The 18,844-nt window shown below is 43.5% G+C and overlaps 1 protein-coding gene across 5 annotated transcripts in view; it reads left to right on the top strand.

Annotated features, from left to right (window-relative positions):
• LANCL2 (LanC like 2) overlaps positions 1-18,844 on the top strand; it is a 98,026-nt gene that overhangs the window by 36,955 nt on the left and 42,227 nt on the right. For 3 of the 5 annotated variants that reach the window (XM_032643411.1, XM_032643414.1, XM_032643410.1), the window contains 5 exons: positions 832-1,039; positions 1,918-2,065; positions 3,382-3,528; positions 6,451-6,633; positions 15,754-15,930. In XM_032643411.1, coding sequence (XP_032499302.1) covers positions 832-1,039; positions 1,918-2,065; positions 3,382-3,528; positions 6,451-6,633; positions 15,754-15,930 — 863 coding nt within the window. Of the gene's footprint in view, positions 1-831; positions 1,040-1,917; positions 2,066-3,381; positions 3,529-6,450; positions 6,634-15,753; positions 15,931-16,246; positions 17,566-18,844 lie in introns of those variants that run through there. The other 2 variants (XM_032643412.1, XM_032643413.1) reach the window with 2 other exon arrangements.

Raw genomic sequence — 18,844 nt, 5'->3', positions numbered from 1 at the left:
TCAATTCAAACATTAATAGATTTTTTTGCCTTTTCACCATCATATCATTTCTTTAAGTATTTTTTCCTACAGTATACTTTATTAGGTATATATTTATACAGATTCCTTTGTTACTTATCTGTCACATTGACTTCTTGAGCCCAGGAATAATAGCATGCTTCTTTTAGAAGTCATATAGGTCATCCTCCATAGATTTTCAGAAAAAGACCCCTCTCTGGTTCCCTTGAGTAACCAGCTCTGTTCTTTAATCTAAAGTCGGAAGTTTGGATAGGTATGTCTTTGGAATTCACTACCTTACTCTGTGTCATGTAGCTGTTCTATAAACGGTGAGTTGACTCACTGGTTGGTTGGTCACTAAAGAAAATTGAAAAATTGTGAGAAATAAATAAATTAGAAAGAAGATGGTATAAAACTCAGAAGAGCAATCATGTAATTTGGCATAAGATAGGAGGACATTATTATATGAGAAGTAAGAAGAAAAGGATCCAGATTAGCTTATAATACAAAGGAGAATAAGTACAACCTGGAAATGAATGAAAATTAAAGGGGAATGAGTGGGAAGTCTTGTATTTCCCTTATCTAGGAGGTAGTGAATCATTGTGTCAGAACAGTTAGCAACATTTTCACTTGCTTGCAATTTTTTCTACACTGGGTTCTTTTTTTTCCCCATTTTTAAGAAACATATCGTGTAATTTGTTTGATGTTACTCCTTCAGAAACGTAGGCTTTATGTAGGTTGTTCACGTAATCATGAAATAATGTCCTGACAGTAAAAAGGAAAGACAATAATGCTTTTCTTTTGCGGGGGGGGGGGTGGTGGTGATTGTTCCAGGCATAGCCCTTTTGTACCTGCAGTTGTATCGGGTCACATGCGACCAGACCTATCTGCTCAGATCCCTGGATTACGTAAAGAGAACACTTCGGAATCTGAATGGCCGGAGGGTCACTTTCCTCTGTGGAGATGCTGGGCCCTTGGCCGTCGGAGCTGTGGTATATCATAAACTCAGAAGTGATTACGAATCCCAGGAATGCATCACAAAGTGAGTTTTTACAACTGGAAGTATTTTCTCCAAATTCTCAGTCTTGATGTAGAAAGAAACTCAAAAAACGAAAAAGAATTTATCTTTTAATTCACCTGCTCTTGCAGACAGTTCTCTCCAATAAGCCAAGAGTTTGTAGTTTAATCTTGAGCGTAATGGTGGGATTGTATGCTACCTTTCTATCCAAGCATGCGTTTGCCTTAATTTGAGGGAGGAATAAACATGTTTTTACCTAAATAATTTTTGGTTGCCTTCAATGCATGAAAATTACCTTATATGCCTTAGATTCTCTATAATAACTCAGTTATTTTTAGGTTCAATTGTTAGGAAACAATTAGAGAATGTAAGCTTTTATGGTACCTTTTGGTTTATATTCTCTTTTGAAGCAGCAGAAATCAGAGCTCTTGGCCATGGTCTGGTGGAGTGTCTGGCAGGTGCTGGTCGGTTAATGTTTGTTAAAGATGGGGTGACTCAAGCTAATTTTCAAGCATTGGCTACATTTTAGTAACATTTTTGTTAAAATTTGAAATCACTTTCTTGTAATTCTGGATTACAGAATTGAGTATCTTCTCGTATATGGTTTAGAGTATCTTCTCTTATGTGCATATATCCTATACATGTTAGATATAAATGTAGAACTTTTGAACAGCAAGGTGTTTTATCATTCGTGTTGATGATATCTGAGAGAGAAGTTTTTGTTTGGTTTTGTAGTGGGGAAGTTTTCGTTGTTTTCCCTCTTTTTTGGTATTTTTAAAAATTAGTTTTAAATTAAAAATAGTAACAGATGGTTCCTAAAGTGACAGGGTTCCTTGCAGTTTCAGGAAGAGGTATGTTAGACATTCTCTCTCTGGGAAAGCAGGATGTTTCTTGTTGGGTAGACTTTTGCAGCTCCAGAGAGCCATCGTCTGCCGAGATTCAGACCTTCCCGACGAGCTGCTTCAGGGCCGGGCAGGCTATCTGTACGCCTTACTCTACGTGAGCACGGAGATGGGGCCGGGCGCCGTGTGTGGGTCAGCTGTCAAAGAGGTACTGTGGGGTCCCGCCCCGGGGCGTCCTCTCCTGTCTGCCACGCAGCCTGTCTGCTAGCAGAAACTTGCAGTAGTGGCTGGACTCTGCTTCTAGGTAGGAGTAACTTCCCAAGGCCACTCATAAAATTAATAAATTGCTCCTTTTTTCTCTTCCAGGGATGTTTTTAAAAAAACTTTAGGTCTGTATTAATTTAGCTGTCTTTACTAGAATCAAACAGCAGCATCAGGAAGATAGAATGTTTATTTCTCTTTCAGGAGGTATCAGAACTGGTAGGCAAACCAGGCAAATATGGCTAGGCACCAGCTTCTGTCTTGTTCTGCCTTATCCCAGGACCGTGCCCTTATGTGCACCCAGGGCGCGGTGAGGAAGTGGGAGACGAGCAGCTTCCTTTTCAAGCCTGCGAGCTAGAAGTTGCCCACCTCACTTCTGCTCCCATCCCGCTTCCAGAACTCAGTCAGATGACCGCGTCCAGCTGTTTGTATCTCTGAGGCCAGATGCCTCGCTAAAACTTGGGGCACTGTTACCAAAAGTGTGAGGGGAGAGAGGATATGAGGAAGCAATTACTGTCTTTCCGCATAGTCATTCTAAAGTCCTGCAACAGACCCCACTTCCTCAGCCTTTCGTAAATAAAGCCAGTTCCTCCAGCCTTGGGAGATGTACAGTTATCCTTCAGTACCTGTTAGGGATTGGTTCCAGGACCCCCCTTGGATACTAGAACGCCGGGATGCTGAAGTCCCTTGTATAAAGTGGTATAGTATTTGCATATAAATTGTGCACATCGTCCCATGTACTTTAAATCATCTCTAGATTACTTAGAATACCTAACACCATGCAAATGCTGGGTAAAAGGTTGTGCACGTGCAGCAAATTCAAGTTTTGCTTCTTGGAACTTTCTGGAATGTTTTTTTACCAGTATTTTTGACCTGAGGTTGGTGAACCCATGGGTGTGAAACCCGCAGCAAATATGGAGGGCCGACTGTACTTGCCAGTGTTTGGGGGAAAACATTGAAGCTACAAAGCAACTAAGTCTAGGATAATTTTTATTGGAAGTTTGTCCAGGTTCTAGTAAACTGTTCATGGAAAGACCTTTTGATCTCTTGGTTCTACTTCTTAGTATCTTTTTCTACTCTGAGATTGTCTTCTGGTTTCTCTCTGCCTGTATGTATTTATAAAATAAAGATAACAGTGTTGGCTACTAACTGCTTAAAGATTTTTAGAATAAGTAATCTATATAAAGACATGTTATTGTTAATTAGACTAAAACAGATTACATGTAAGTGTTTTAGACTTACGCTGTCTCATTATGTCTGTAGGTAGTCGATGCTATTATTGAATCGGGCAAGGCTTTGTCAAGGGAAGAAAAGAAGGCTGAGCGCTGTCCCCTGTTGTATCAGTGGCACAGGAAGCAGTATGTTGGAGCAGCGCATGGCATGGCCGGAATCTACTACATGTTAATGCAGGTGAGTGAAACTCTGGAATGCTAGTGCAGTGACCGTATTATAAAATTCTAGATCAAATCGGAAATGTGTACTGAAATTTTACTACAAACCAGGCAGGCTGAAATGAAATAAGGATCCTGCTTTGAACCATGGATCCCCAAGCAGTGGCCTCCTGAGAGCAAACTCTGTGTGCAGTTACGTGTTGGATTAGTTGTCTGTGGCCCACACTTTCTTTCTGTCCATGTCCTCCTGCTCTTTTAATAGGGGAAAACCTTCGGGGAGCAGAGAGGGCTTCCAGAATGCAGACTAGGGCAGAGACTTTTCATATTCAGATACCCCCAACTTCCTATCAGTTGTGTTCAAAATTTAACTAGTTTATTGCTGCGGTTATGATTTTGTCTCTGAATCATCCCTGGCATCTGCTGAATTCAGTACTGACTCTTGCGTCGGGCAGTCAAAGACCTCACCCCAAATATTGCTTCAGCCTGCTTCCAGCCTTATGGCCTGTGGGTCCCTCTTCCGCTCTGTATGCAGCCTGCAGGCAGACCTCGGCGACGCTGCGGGTTCAGTCCCAGACTGCTGCAGTAAAGCACAACGTCGCAGTGAAGCAAGGCTATGCTGTGGTCTGTTAAGCGTGCAATAGCATTGTCTAAAAAAGTGTACTTACCTGAAATTCAAAATATTCTGTTGCTAAAAAACGCTTCACCATCATCTGAGCCTTCAGTGAGTTGTGATCTTTTTGCAATAGTAAGATCAAAGATCACAGATCACCATTACAGACATAACAATGAAAAAGTTCGAAATATTGTGAGAATTACCAAAATGTTTCAGAGATACAAAATGTGCGAATGCTATTGGGAAAATGGTGCTGCAAGCCTTCAATTTTCAAAAACCGCAAGTGCAGCACAGTAAAGCAAAGAACAGCAAAACAAGGTCCGGCTGTGCCTCTTGTTTGTTTGTTTTTTTCCCCCAATTAAGCCTTTATTTATTCTACTACACCCATAACAGAGTACTTCATAAATTTATTCAAAATTGCAACGCTAGTAAGTCAAGGAGCATGGATTAGAGTTTAGATCTTTTTAACTAAAAGCCCGTGTATTCCTGCTTTAAATTTTCACTTACAAATTCCTGTTTTATTTTTACATGTTGCATCGTGCTGCCCCTCACTAAGGGCAAACAGGAGATTCCTGTCTGCGCAGGACTAGAACTCCCTTCTCTGGTGATTAGTAGGTGTCCTGGGTTATCCTTGTAGAAAGTAAAACACGTATGTATTCCAATTTGTGAATCTAGGTGCAGACATGTTTCCAAAATAATCAATTCCATGTCTCATTTTAAAATGGCAGTGTTGTTCTAGACAGTTGGTAGATTGTCCGTTTTTCTCTGTTTTCCCAGAAAAAGGTTTTAAGTGGCTTTTGAACCCTGTTTCAAAAGTGATCATACCTTTAAGGGAAACATAATCATATGAGAATCACACCAATAAAAAATAATTTAGATTTAGGTGTTCAGTTTAATTTTGCTAGATACTGGCGGGTTCTTTGAGAGAATCAGGAATCATAAAATTTACAGCTCATCTGCTTTTAAAGTGAAGAACGTGGAAACACTCTTTCGTGAGGATCCTATTTAGAAACTGGTGTCAGCGTTCTCCTGGTGGATAGCAGCGGTGTGCCAGAGCTGGGCTCACGAGGCCAGCCGCACACGCCGCTCCCCAGCGGTGCCGGCCTAGCTGTGCGGGGGCTCCATGTGTGGTTTCATCTGGACAGCTGTCAGAACGACATACACAAGAACTTTCAAAATATCACTTAAAGGGAACTCCGCTCTCACGATGAAGAATAAAAGCACAGTTCTCCTCTGGAAAAATCATTTCAAAACCTCAAGGAAAACGGAAAACAGACACCCAGCTTCTCTGATGAGACTCGGAGACTTCTGGAGCCCTGTGCGACAAGTGGACTGAGAACGGACGAAGGAACGAAGGAACGGCAGGGGACCCGACGGGACAGGGATGCCCGCACAAGGTGCCTGAGGAGGAGGGTGCCAGCAAGAAGCCAGCCAGGTGTCCTGCAGGACCCTGCACTCGGGAGCTTGCGGCGCCCTTGGTGTCGGCGCCACACGTGTGATCAGGCGGGAGTGAGGTCTGGGCTGCAGGGGAGCTTCTTTGGAAATCCTTGTGTGGCCCAGCTGGACCTGTGCAGTGAGATCACTGTGCAGGGTGAGGTGACTGCAGGAAACAGTACGTGGTCTGGAGCAGTCAAACCAGTTCTTCTGACTCCAGAAAAGCAGGTGGAGAGGAGAGTGGAAGTGGAGCACAGACCTGAAAGTGGGGCTTGGTGACTGTCCACACGGTCAGCGGGAGACCTCCCTGCTGCCACAGCCAGCCTTGCACCAGCACCTTTACCCGCCCCAGCCAGCAACACGGCCACCACCTCACCTGGGGAGTGAAGTCTCTCTTTTGGAGAAACAGCTCAGATAAAAGATGTGTAGGTATAGGTATATGGAAGTCCCCATTAAAAAAGGTGGCTAGCTGTCTGTGGTGGTTAATTGTATGTGTTCACTTGGCTGGGCTGCCATTGCCCAGCTATTTGGTCAAACATTATTCTGGGTGTGTCTGTGAGGGAGTTTGGGTGATACTTACATTTAAACACGTGGACTTGTAGTAAAGCAGTTTGCTCTCCGCTTGTGGGTGGGCCTCATCCAGTCAGTTGCCTCCCCCGAGCAAGAGGGAATTCCCCAGGGGATGGCCATCAGTTTCATGCACAGCATTGGAAAGGGTTGATGCAAAGGTCTGCCCAGGCCTTAAGTAACCAGAGAAGTGGATTAATTCTAATTTTATGTGTTCCTCAGTATTCTGGGTAATTGATGCTTAACTATATTAGCCACAATGCAGAGGTTTAAAAAAAAAGCTTATGGAAACATAAATGAAATGTTTTATATTTGTTTGTTTAAAAGCCAGCAGCAAAAGTGGACCAAGAAACCTTGACAGAAATGGTGAAACCTAGTATTGACTATATGCGCCACAAAAGATTCCGATCTGGGAATTATCCGTCATCCCTAAGCAATGAGACAGACCGACTGGTGCACTGGTGTCACGGGGCCCCCGGTGTCATCCACACGCTCATGCAGGCGTACAAGGTCAGTGCTGCAGGGCGTGTCCTTAGCACCCGATGTGCACAGACACGGTTTCCACCGCCAAGTTTTCAGTTTGGTTTTGGTAGGCACATTTGCTTGCAAACTAAAAGCATTTTAGAGTTAATATTTTTACTAGTAAACAGAAAGTCTTTTTATTTCACTGTTCATCACCACTATAATCAGAGTTGTAAGTATATGTGTGTGTGTTTTAACAGGGATTATATTCATGTGTAAAAGAAAACCTAGATGACATAAGTGTGAATATCCAATAAGGCAGGAGGCAGTATTATAACCAAAATGCTTTTTATTTGCCTTCACATCATTTGATTTCCTTGCTTGAATAAGCCTTTATTGACGGGTGATGATGATTCAGGAGCTTTTAAATTTGAGTTTTAAATTATTATAAAATTATTTACAAAAGATCGATGTGGCATTCAAATTTTTACACATATGAGGTATTGTTGGAAATTAGGCAGTACCTTTACTGATGAATTGTAGTAGACTCTGTAGATCCATCTGGGCACAGTATTAAGAATACTGTCGATTTCTCCCCTGGACTTAGAATTATCATGTAAGTTGAAAGCAAGCAATTCTTCTTCTGCAATTTTGTTTTTCTTTTAATGCATCTTTGTTTGTAATAGTTGATGTTGGAGATTGTTGCTTATATACCAGAGTATACAGATGGAACCACAGTGATTAATCTTAGTGTTTTGGCAAGGTCTCTTAGTTTTGCAGAAATAGGCTTACTGGAGCAGAATTCACATGTCTACCTGAAAATTACAGAAGAACTGGTCCCTGAATCAATTTTATTTTCCTTTTGTCATTAACTGTAATAAATTATTTAGAAAAATTGTGGGGAATTAACCTTTCATCAGTCCTTCAGGAGCGCTTAGGAAGGCATAAGGTGTTCAAGTATTTTTAAAAAATATTAATATCTTTCACAAATAAAACTATAATTTGAGTCCAGATTCACACTAAGTTTGTCTTCCCTTCCTATAGATGCTAATCACATTTCACGTAGGGTATATACTCTTCTTGGTATGAACATGTGTTATTCGCAGTTATGTAGTATTGTAGATGGTCTTGGAAAAAATGTCAAGATTTTTAACAATATTTCTGTGCTGTATTAGGAATTTTGTTACTTGCAAATGATTTCCTAACAATTACGTTTGTGGACCTCATAGCTGGACTCCATTCTGATGAATAGTTACGATCAGTTCTTCATTATCTGACAGTAAATTACAGGTTACGGTAACAAATCCTACCACCTTCTAACCACACATTTAGGCCCTAGGGCTTTAGCAGTTTGTGTGGACTCAGCCACTAATAAACAAATGCTAGCGTTGGTCAAATAAAATTATATTTGGAAAAGTAAATATGTTGCCCAGGAAAACTAGGCAAGTCATACCAAAGTGATATCAAAGTAATCCTTTGATTCTGGGCCAGATGTGTGAAACAACCATACCTTCGCCTCCTGCACCCACAAGCCTGCTCTGAAATTCCCAATGTAGACCTGGGTCAGAATGCGTCCTCACGGTCGACTCTTCACTGTCCATCAGAAAATGTTTTCATATGAATTATTTTCCAAAAGCTCATTTGTAAGTTGATTATTTCTAACATGGAATGTCTTTCTAGGTGGTGTATATCAGGATCACCTGCAGAGATTATTTTCAAGCTATGTTTTCTTTCCTTCTTCCTCAAGATTCTGGTACCTTCCTAACATGAAGCATCATTTATGAACGTACCACAGTTTATGCCTTTGTTTTTCAGTTGTTTCTAGTTTTTTGCTATTGTGAATAAGCTATAGTGAACATTCTTGTACAGATCTTTTTGTAGGCATATGTTTGCATTTCTTTGGGGCTAATAACTAGGAGTAGAATTGCTTGATCAGAAGGTAGCTTTTTTAGTTTCATAAGACACTGCCAGACCTTTTCTCAAAGGGCTATACCGGTTTACATTCCATCTGCAGTGTAAACAGTTCCAGTCGCTCCGCATCTCTGCTAACACTTGGTGTTGAAAGGCATCTTGATTTTATTCCGGTGGGTGTTTCATTGTGGCTTTAATTTGTGCCTTCCTGATGGTTAATGATGTCGAGCAATTTTGCTTGTGCTCATGGGTTGTTTGTACAGTTGACCCTTGAACAACATGGGTTTGAACTGCGTGGGGCCACTTATACATGGATTTTTTCAGTAAATACAGTACTGTGGTACCACACGGTATGCAGTGTGGTGAATACGGGGATGCAGAATGGCATACAGAGAGAGCCCATTGTAAAGTTACGCGAGGGTTTTCAACAAGGTGGGGGCCGGCACCCCAACCCCCATGTTGTTCAAGGGTCAACTGTGTATCTTTGCTGAGTGTCTGTTCATACCTTTTACCCACACTGTTTTATGTATTTATTGTTTTCCTTTTATCATGGAGTCATAAAACTTCTTCCTATGTTCTGGTTGTAAGTCCTTTTGTCAGATACGTTTTGGAAATAATTTCTCCCAGTCTGTAGTTGGCCTGATCATGTTCTTTATGGCATCTTCTAATGAATAGAGTTTTAAATTCTGGTAAAATCTGCCTTATCAGTGTGTTTTTTGTAATGGCAACTACTTTCTGTATCTTGTCTGAGAAATTTTACTTACTCCCAGGTTATACAGATAGTATTCTCCTACATGCTTCATGGATTTAGATTTTACGTTGAGAACTGTCTCAAGTTAAGTTTTGTATATTATATTATGTGAAGCAAGGAGTGAAGAACTTTTTTTAACCATAGGAGTATCTGATTGTTCCCACATCATTTGATTTCCCCATTGATTGATTTGGTACCCGTAGAGGCGCTAGTTCAAAAGTCAGATGACCTAGTAAGTGTAGGTTTATTTCTGGGCTCTCTGTTCTGTTTCTTTGGCTTCTTTATCTGTCACTGTGATACCGTGCTGTTTGGATTACTTCAGCTTTACTCTAAGTTTTGACATCAGGTAATTTAAGACTTCAGCTTTGTTCTTCTTTTTCAAAATTGCTTTAAATATTCTAGATCCTTTGCATTCCCATGTAAGTTTTAGAAATCAGTTTGTCAGCAAAAGAGGCCTAGTGGGATTATGACTGAGATTGCATTCAATCTGTAGAACAGTTTTGGTAGAATTGATACCAATATTGAGTGTTCTTATGCCCAAATATGGTATATCTCTCCACTTTTTACATTTTCTTTCATTTATGTCAGCAATGTTTTATAGTTTTTGATGTCTTTATATTTAAAGTGTGTGTCTTCATAGTTGGGTGTTGTCTAGCAATGCAGTCTAACAACCTCAGCCTTTAATTTGGAATGTTAAGTTCCTATATAGTTAATGTAATTATTTATGTGGTTGGATTTAGCTCTGCCATTTTTCCATATGGTTTCTGTTGGCTACATCTTGGAACTCTCTTTTCCTCCTCTGTGTTTTCTTTCTTGCCTTTTTAGGGAGGTAGGAGAGAGTAACTGAATATTTTCTGGAATTCCATTTTAATTTCTCTGTTGACTCTTTTAACTATACCTATTTGAACTTTTTTTTAGTGGTTGCTCAATATATATCCTTAACTTTTCACAGTCTGCTTAGAATTAACATTGTACACTTCATATAAAATGTTAAGGAGACAGTAAGTGCCTAGTTCTCCTGACAGCAGTTCTGTACATCTTTATTACATCTGTCAAGATGTATCAACAAATGTTATAAACCCCCGGTATAGTTTTATAATTTTTGCTTTTTAAATAGTCCTATGTATGTTAAAGAAATTAAGACAAGCAAAGAAGATGGTCTTTGATATGTATTTGTATATTTCCTCTTTTCAGTGCTCTTCATTCCTTCTTGAAGGTCCAGATTTCTATCAAGTATCATTTCCTTCAGCCCAGAGAACTTCCTTTAGCATTTCTTATAGTCCAGGTTTGGTGACAACAGATTTATCACTTATCTTAAATTTGTCTTTATTTCACTTTCATTCATTTTTTTTTTTCTTAATGGAAAATAAAGGACGGTATATGTTAGTTGTAATGCATGCATTTGGATCCCAACTCCTTGCTAAACAGTCCCGTGCCTCCGGCTCTGCCTCGGGTGGCGAGTGCCATATGGACACCATGTTCTGCCTGACGCCACCCACTTGAATGCACCAGTCGGAACTCCTTTGGCCTGGCTTTCATTGCTTCAGCAGATCACTTAGAGGATGGTCCATTGTCAAAGAGATGATTCTTGCAAGGAATGCATGTCTGGCAAACAGCCTCTAGCTTGTAGATCGTTGTGGAATCTGTGATAACGAGGACTCTGTATCTTCCTCTAATTGAAGAAAATTTCTTGCAGTTTTGTGTGATGACGATGTGTGGTTCTTGACATCGGAATGAACTGATACAATTCTAACAGTAGAATTCCTACTGTTACATATTCCTGTGGCACTGGTGCAGTTTGTACCGAATTGCTTTATAGTTTTCAAGGTGAGCTTGACATTTTGGGATTACTAGTACATCTGCTTTACATACCAGGGAACTTTTCCTAATATGGGTGAAAGTTTTGGTTACTTCCTGGTTGTTCCTACAATGGTGATTTCCATGGGCAAAATCTGAAACAGTCCCTCTGGGGGTGGTGCTTCAATCTTCCTTCCACATCCTGTGGTGGTTTGTGAAGAATGCTATCCTTACTGTGAACATCTAGATCAATTCTGTGGACGTTTCTTTATTATCCCCAAAACTGCAGAGAACAGGGGTTTTGTAATAACTGATTCAGAAATTCCCTTGCACTTTAGGAATGCCTAATAATAAGCAAAAGCAATGAGAGAGGTGAATATTACCCTGTACTTAAGAAAACTCAATTCTGCTGCCCCATCAGATTGGCTACTAAGTCTAAATGGAAGATGTAAAAAAAAAATTGAAGTGGAAAATTGTGAAGGATTCCTTCTCTCCAAGACCTACAGTGGAAATGCCTCTTAGGAATTAGTTTTTTAATTAACTACTAAAATATTGTAAGTTTAATCTCCTAATAAATTGAGTATTGTTACTGGAAGAGGTCTTGTAAACGAATCAGCTGAAACGTCACTTCTACTTATGAGAATAAAAAAAAAAATGTTAAGTAGCGTTATTAACTTCCTGTCATGTTTGTTTCTTGGCAAGTCCAGACCCTCTTACCAATCCAGTTTCACTGAATATGAGCTCATTTTTCCTGTTTTGATATTTTTCTTGAAGGCTTTAATTTTAGTAGTTGAAATCATCTTAAAGAAGATAAAGGACATATTGGATAAAAAGATGAAAGCATTAAGAAGGAAGGGAAAAAACCCTTCATTTCCTTGGAGCAGACATTGTTATTCACAGTGTTTAGGAAGAAATGGTAAACACCGTGGCAGTAAGACAAATAATGATCTGCATCCCAAAGGCTGTTGCATGTAGTCATGTATTAAGCCATAAGAGAAAAAAATCAACCCAGTTTTCCCTTGGAAAAGCTTAAGAGGCAGAGGGAGTAAGGTCAGAATCTTATAGCTCAATGGAAAATTACACCAGGTATTAAAAAATTCTGAATTCTACTTCATACCATGCAATCCACAACAGGGTTATACCGAGGAGAGGTCTCGGTGACCAGGTCTGAAAAAGGGACAGGGTGTGTTCTAGTCCACCGTGGTGCAGAAGATCTAGGTTCACTCTACGAAGGGTTAGATGTGAAACAGTGTGTGGTCTCAGAGGGCTGTGGTACTCTTCACTCTCTTATTTTTTTTATTGAAGTATAGTTGATTTACAATGTTGCATTGGTTTCAGGTGTACAGCAGAGTGATTCAGAGATATTATATATATCCTTTTTCAGATTCTTTTCCCTTATAGATTATTACAAGATATTGACTGTAGTTCCCTGTGCTATACAGTAGGACCGTGTTGTTTATGTATTTTATGTACAGTAGTGTGTGTGTGTTAATCCTAAACTCCTAATTTATCTCTCCCCCCTTTCCCCTTTGGTAACCATAAGTTTGTTTTCTATGTCTGTGAGTATGTTTCTGTTTCATAGGTAAGTTCATTTGTGTCATATTTTAGGTTCCACATATAAGTGATGTCATGTGGCATTCGTCTTTCTCTTTCTAGCTTCACTTAGTGTGATAATGTCTAGGTCCATCCGTGTTGCTGCAAGTGGCATTATTTTCTTATTTTTTTATGGCTGAGTAATATTCCATTGTATGTATGTACCACATCTTTATCCATTCATCTGTCTGTGGACATTTAGGTTACTTCCATGTCTTGGCTATTGTAAATTTCACCTTCATTCTTTGAAGATATTTTTGCTGAATATCTCGGCTGACAGTTTTTTTTATTCCTTTCAGTTCTTTAAAGATAACTGCTCCACTGTCTTCTGGCCTTCACTGTTTTTAGGATGTTAGTCATTCTTTATATTGTTCTCTTATAAGCAGTCTGTGTTTTCTCTGGAAGCTTTTGGGATTTCCTCTTTTTGGTTTTCAATATTTTTATCATGTACCCATGTGTATCTGTTTGTGTTTATCCTGCTTGAGAGCCTTTAAGCTTCTTGAACTTGCATGTCTTCCACTACATTTGGTAAACGTTAGGCCTTTACTTTCCAACAGGTCTCTGAGGCTTTTGTTTTTAATTTCTTTTCTTTTCTGTAATTCAGATTGTATAATTTCTATTTATTGAGCTTCATATTCACTAATGAGTTCTTCTCTATTAAGCCTTACTCAATAAGTTTTTAATTTCATCTATTGGTGTTTTTTCAGTTCCTGAATATCTATTTCTTTTTATAGTAATGTTTCTCTGAGATTTCCAAACCATTCATTGATGATGTGTTTAGTTTCTTTTTCATCCTTAAAGATTTTTAATAACTGCCCCAAATGCTTGTCTCTGTTTTCAACATTTGGTCATCTCAGCTATCAGTTCATTTTCTAATATGAGCAGACAGAGTCAGAGGAGTTACGATGACTCACCCAAAGTTACTCGGTCAGTTGTAGTGGAAGAGGGAGTCCAGCCGTGTCTTCCGACTCCAGATCTCTTACGTCTTCCTCTGCATCGCACTGTCTCTTCGAACTTTGTGTCATAGCATTTCCCAGGGAAATTTACGATTTGAGAGAGAGAATGTGGATCAGTAAATAGATTTTCTGGCCAAGTTATAATGGCTACAATGTAGAGAAGATAAATCTGGGAGCTTCAGTGTGCATTAAATTTTCACATGTCCCACTATTTTTTTTTTAAAGGAATATTTATTTATTTGTTTGTTTATTTATGGCTGCATTGGGTCTTCGTTGCTGCACGTGGGCTTTCTCTAGTTGAGGCGAGCGGGGGCTACTCTTTGTTGCAGTGTGTGGGCTTCTCATTGCGGTGGCTTCTCTCGTTGTGGAGCACGGGCTCTAGAGTGCAGGCTTAGTAGTTGTGGCACGTGGGCTCAGTAGTTGCAGCTCACGGGCTCTAGAGCACAGGCTCAGTAGTTGTGGCTCGCAGGCTCTAGAGCGCAGTCTCAGTAGTTGTGGCTCGCGGGCTCAGTAGTTGTGGCTCATGGGCTCAGTAGTTGTGTCGTGGGCTCTATAGCACAGGCTCAGTAGTTGTGGCGCTCGGGCTTAGCTGCTCCGCGGCATGTGGGATCTTCCTGGACCAGGGCTCGAACCCACGTTTCCTGCATTGGCAGGCGGATTGTTAACCACTGCGCCACCAGGGAAGCCCCTCAAGTGTCCCGCTATTCAGAGTAGCTCCTCACGTGGAGCATCAGTGTGTGACGGTAGTGGGCGTGGTGGGCGTGCTGCGGGCATGCGCCGGGGAAGGAAGGTAAAGCTCGCTGTGTGGGGTGCCTCTAGCAGCTTCAGTCTCACCAGGGGGACAGGGACAATGGGAAAGAAGTCTGATTGATTTCACGTACCCCTGGGTGGCCATCAGAAAGGAGCCAGTCAGGTTTTCTTTAGGACTGGCCTTACTCTCAGTGTGATGTTATGACAGAGCCTCCAAAACAGTGTCCTTTCACCTGTCAGCTTTGACCTAATCTTTTGCAGGATGGGAACGAGGTTCCTTTTATAATTCATTTTAAGAGGCTTAAGATGCAAATGCGAGGATGACATGTCTGTGCTGGCGGCATAACACAGAAAGGATGGTGGTCAGTGACAGCTCGGAAGTAGCACTGACCGTGTGCCAGGCAGTGTTCTGAGAGCTTCTTGTGTGTTATTTCATTTTAATACAACAAGCCGCTGAGATGAAGAAAGGGTATCTTTTTATAGTACATTAAGACGTAAGAGGCGCCTTGTCCTCGGTCACAGTTAAAAGGTGACGGAGCTGAGGTTGACACTCAGGGGCCCCAGAGTCCACGTCTCAGCTGCTTTTATGACCGAGAAGCCTGCTCCTGCCCCTGGCGAGGCCCTGCACCCGGAGCGGTGACTGCGTGCGGATCTGCCTCCATCCCCTGCTGGCCACGGCAGGCGCTGGTCGCAGTTCAGGCACTTGGGTTTTCCTGCACCTCAGAGCCTCCTCGGCGGGTGCCCAGGAGTCACTGCTCAGCAGTCACAAGGAGGGTCCCCTTTGCCGCCCCAAGGAGCTCTTCTCCAATGACCCTTTGCCTCTAATCCATGGTCCAAAGCGCATTTGCACTAGAATGGAATGAGCTAATAAGCAGGGGAGACTGCTAATAACGGATTCAGAGGAGAGGACCAGGGAAAGAAAATAAATGAAATGAGAGGAGACAGAGGAGTGTCAAGGGGAATCTGGGGGGGCGAAAGCTTCCTCATGCTGGCGCACTGGCCTCCACCGAGCACGTTTGTCCCTCCGTCCCCATAAACCATTGCGTGGAGATGGTGCCGCCTGCCGCTGGGGCTGAGGACACTCTTTGCGGGGTTCCTTGTGACGGTTTATGACAGCTCGTCGGGTGCGGTGGATGTGTGGCTAACCTAGGACGTGGAGTGTTCCTGACCTGCATGACGGGACAGTGCGGGATCCTCGACTGCCCTCTGCACGAGTAGGAGTGTCACAGCTGCAGCCTACAGGTCCCAGGAGGCACGGTACCTGGTGCAGGGCTGCTGCCTCTGCGCTTGGTTTACCCGTCATTTCAGGTTTCTGAACGCCGTGCAGTTTTCTAAACAGAAAGGGGAAATATTTCGCTAACTCATTGCATAAGACGTCTGTTTAACACTGCTTTGTTTCTCATTGCCCAGGTGTTTAAGGAGGAGAAGTACTTGAAGGATGCCATGGAGTGCAGCGATGTGATTTGGCAGCGAGGTTTGCTGCGGAAGGGCTATGGGATCTGCCATGGGACCGCTGGGAACGGCTACTCTTTCCTTTCCCTTTACCACCTCACGCGGGATAAGAAGTACCTCTACCGCGCTTGCAAGGTAAGGACATCTCTATCCAAACCACTTCTGAACCCTCCAGGGCACACACAGAGCCCACATACAGCTCTCTCCTCCTTCAGACGTGTTTCTCCCAGCTCTGTGGTTCCTTCTGCAGAGCCTTGTCCCTGGCGGCCACGTGCCTTGGCCGTTCCATCTGTACAATGGGACTAAGGGGTGGAAATGCATTCTGGAGTCCCATGACCTGTTAGGATGCCCTCCTGTGCATTTATTAGCTTCATGACTTTGGGGCGCCCCTTCTTCAAGCCTCAGTTTCCTCATCTGTAAAAATACTACCCGCCTCCTAAATTTGTTCCAGGAAGAATTAATTGAGGTAACGGGCAGGTCGTCGGTAGTTGCCCCTGCTTAAAATCCTCCAGTGGTTTCCCACTGCCCGTGAGCGGCACCCACAGCCCCGAAGTGGAGAGCCCCGTGCGCCTCGGCCCCTGACTGCCTCTCCCCCGCCTTGTCCCATGCTCTCCACGGGGAGCAGCGTTCCTGGGACTTCCCCGAAATCTGCCTGGTGGAGGCAACCTCTGAGGTCTCCCCGGTGATAGAGTCACCAGAGCACTCACCGTGCGCTTCTGCTTGTTCTTGAGTGTGCCGCACCCTAGACCACGAGCTGCGTGATCTTCCTAGTCAACGTCCCAACCCTACCCAGTACCTAGGGCAGCGCCGGCACCAAGGACAGGCTTAATAAATACGCATCGGATGTGCGAAAATGGACGCACAAAACAAGACTCAGTAAATGTTTGCTGGTGTTTTTATTACTATACACACTTCACAAAATAAAGTTACAGGAACACAGAAAAAAAGATTGGAAGAAAATGCACCAAAATGTCCAGTGACCCTTGATAGAGGCATTCGGGTGGCTTATTCTGTATATTTATTACTGTTCTGAAGCCTTTTCTCACACCAGATGGAACAGAGCCCTCCGACCCGGTGCCCCGAGACACGCACGCGGTCGTGGTGCCCACACTCAACAGAGGCCACGCAGGGTATTGTGGGGATGCAGAGGGCAGGTGCCTGACCCGGGCGTCAGGGGTGCCATGTAGGCTGAGACCCAGAGCAGAGCTGGAGCGTGAGCAAGCGGGTGGGAGTGGTGCCGCCAGCCAAGGAAGCTGGCGGGGTGAGCACCCTGGGGCCCGCAGCGTTCCCTTGGCCAGAGCAGAGCAGGACAGGAGCTGGGGTCAGTGAGGCGAGGGGCAGTTCGGTTGGACGGCAGTCACAGTAGCATATGGGGATTGGGGAAGGCTTCATGGGGGCTGAGGCACAGCTAGTTTTCTAAAGATGTGGAGCTTTTCAGGTGGGCCAGGAAGGCAGGGCATGGGGAGGCGAAGTGCACCCCAGTAGGAGAAGAGCCCCTGCAGAGCCGCAGAGGCAGGCACGGCACAGTGAAGCCTGACCCCGAGCGCTCAGCATGGGAGGGTGCAAGGCCGAGGGGTGAAGTCAGAGGGGCCGAGGCCAAAGAAAGCTGGTCCTTCCCCTTAGTCAGTAGATCTGAGCCTTGGTTACACCTTAGAATCACTGGAGCTTTAAAAGGGTGCCTGGGGCTTCCCTGGTGGCGCAGTGGTTGAGAGTCCGCCTGCCGATGCAGGGGACACGGGTTCGTGCCCCGGTCCGGGAAGATCCCACATGCCACGGAGCGGCTGGGCCCGTGAGCCATGGCCGCTGAGCCTGCGCATCTGGAGCCTGTGCTCCGCAATGGGAGAGGCCACAGCAGTGAGAGGCCCGCGTACCGCAAAAAAAAAAAAAATATGAGTGCCTGGACCCCACCCTGGGCCCGGTTCTGTGGGAGCCCAGGCCCCCAGGTGCCAGCTCCTGGGTGGTTCTCATCTGCAGGCGGGGCTTCCCAAAGGTTTGTGATTCATGTCCAGACTCCTCTCAGAAGGATCGCCGTGACCACGGTGGAATGGATGAGGTAGAGGTAAACAATTTGGGTTTCTCCAAATTGTTGTTTAATAATTAATGCAAGAAATGTTGAGTTATAAACCCAAGGGTTGGCTGTGATACTAAAGAGGAGAGATTCAGAAACACTTAAGGTATTGATACAGCTGATTCACTTTGTTATAAAGTGGAAAGTAACACACCAGTGTAAAGCAAGTATACTCCAATAAGGATGTTAAAAAAATAAATTCCTCTTGATAGACACTAAAAAAAAAACAGGTATTGAGCTGAGCCCACAGAATTCAGTGGGTTTTTTTAATGTGGAGAAGACAGAAATGTATGAATGTCTCTCTGATCTCTAAGGAAACCAGATAGATGGTGGTGCATCAAACAAGCTAGAAGAGTGAGCAGATTTGGAGGGTAGAAAGTTTTATGGTATATGTGCTGAATTTATGATTCTTTATATACATATGACAAAAAATAAGTTACCTTAAGCAAAGAAGGGAAATTTATTATAATGTTATAAAAATCCATTGAAGAGGTTTAAGAAGAAGGTGGTCGGGGGAGCTCAGAGGAAATTGCTGATAAAGCTAAGGGATGAGTTTTCAAGATGAGCAGGGTGGGCAGTGGGCAGTGGGTGGGCCGGCCGGGGAGCAGTGGGGAGAGAAGGGAGGGAGGGCTGCGTGTTCAGCAGAGGGGCTGGCGGTGAGCCCAGAGAGCGCAGCCAGGCGAGCGGTTTCAGAGCCAGTGTTTTAATCTGGACGGAGCGCCTGCAGGGGCAGGAGGCGGTGCTTAGAAAAGACCGGAGGTTGTTGGGTTGTGAGATTTCTTACTTCAGCCTTCCCAACAACCTTCCTAGGTAAATTCCCCCCCCTACGGAGGAGGAAACAGGCCTAGGCAGGTGACAGAGCTTGCCAGGACTCACCTGCTCAGAAGAGGTGGTGCCGAGTCCCTCCGAGCTCACACTCCTGACCACTCTGTTGCCTGGGAGTCTGCTTTCTTTGATTCTTGGTGAATGCACTGCAGTGTC

This window comes from Phocoena sinus, chromosome 9 (genome assembly GCF_008692025.1).
Source record: "Phocoena sinus isolate mPhoSin1 chromosome 9, mPhoSin1.pri, whole genome shotgun sequence".
Classification (NCBI taxonomy): domain Eukaryota; kingdom Metazoa; phylum Chordata; class Mammalia; order Artiodactyla; family Phocoenidae; genus Phocoena; species Phocoena sinus.
Note: the sequence above shows the minus strand (reverse complement) of the source record. Positions and strands in the feature narration are given on the sequence as shown.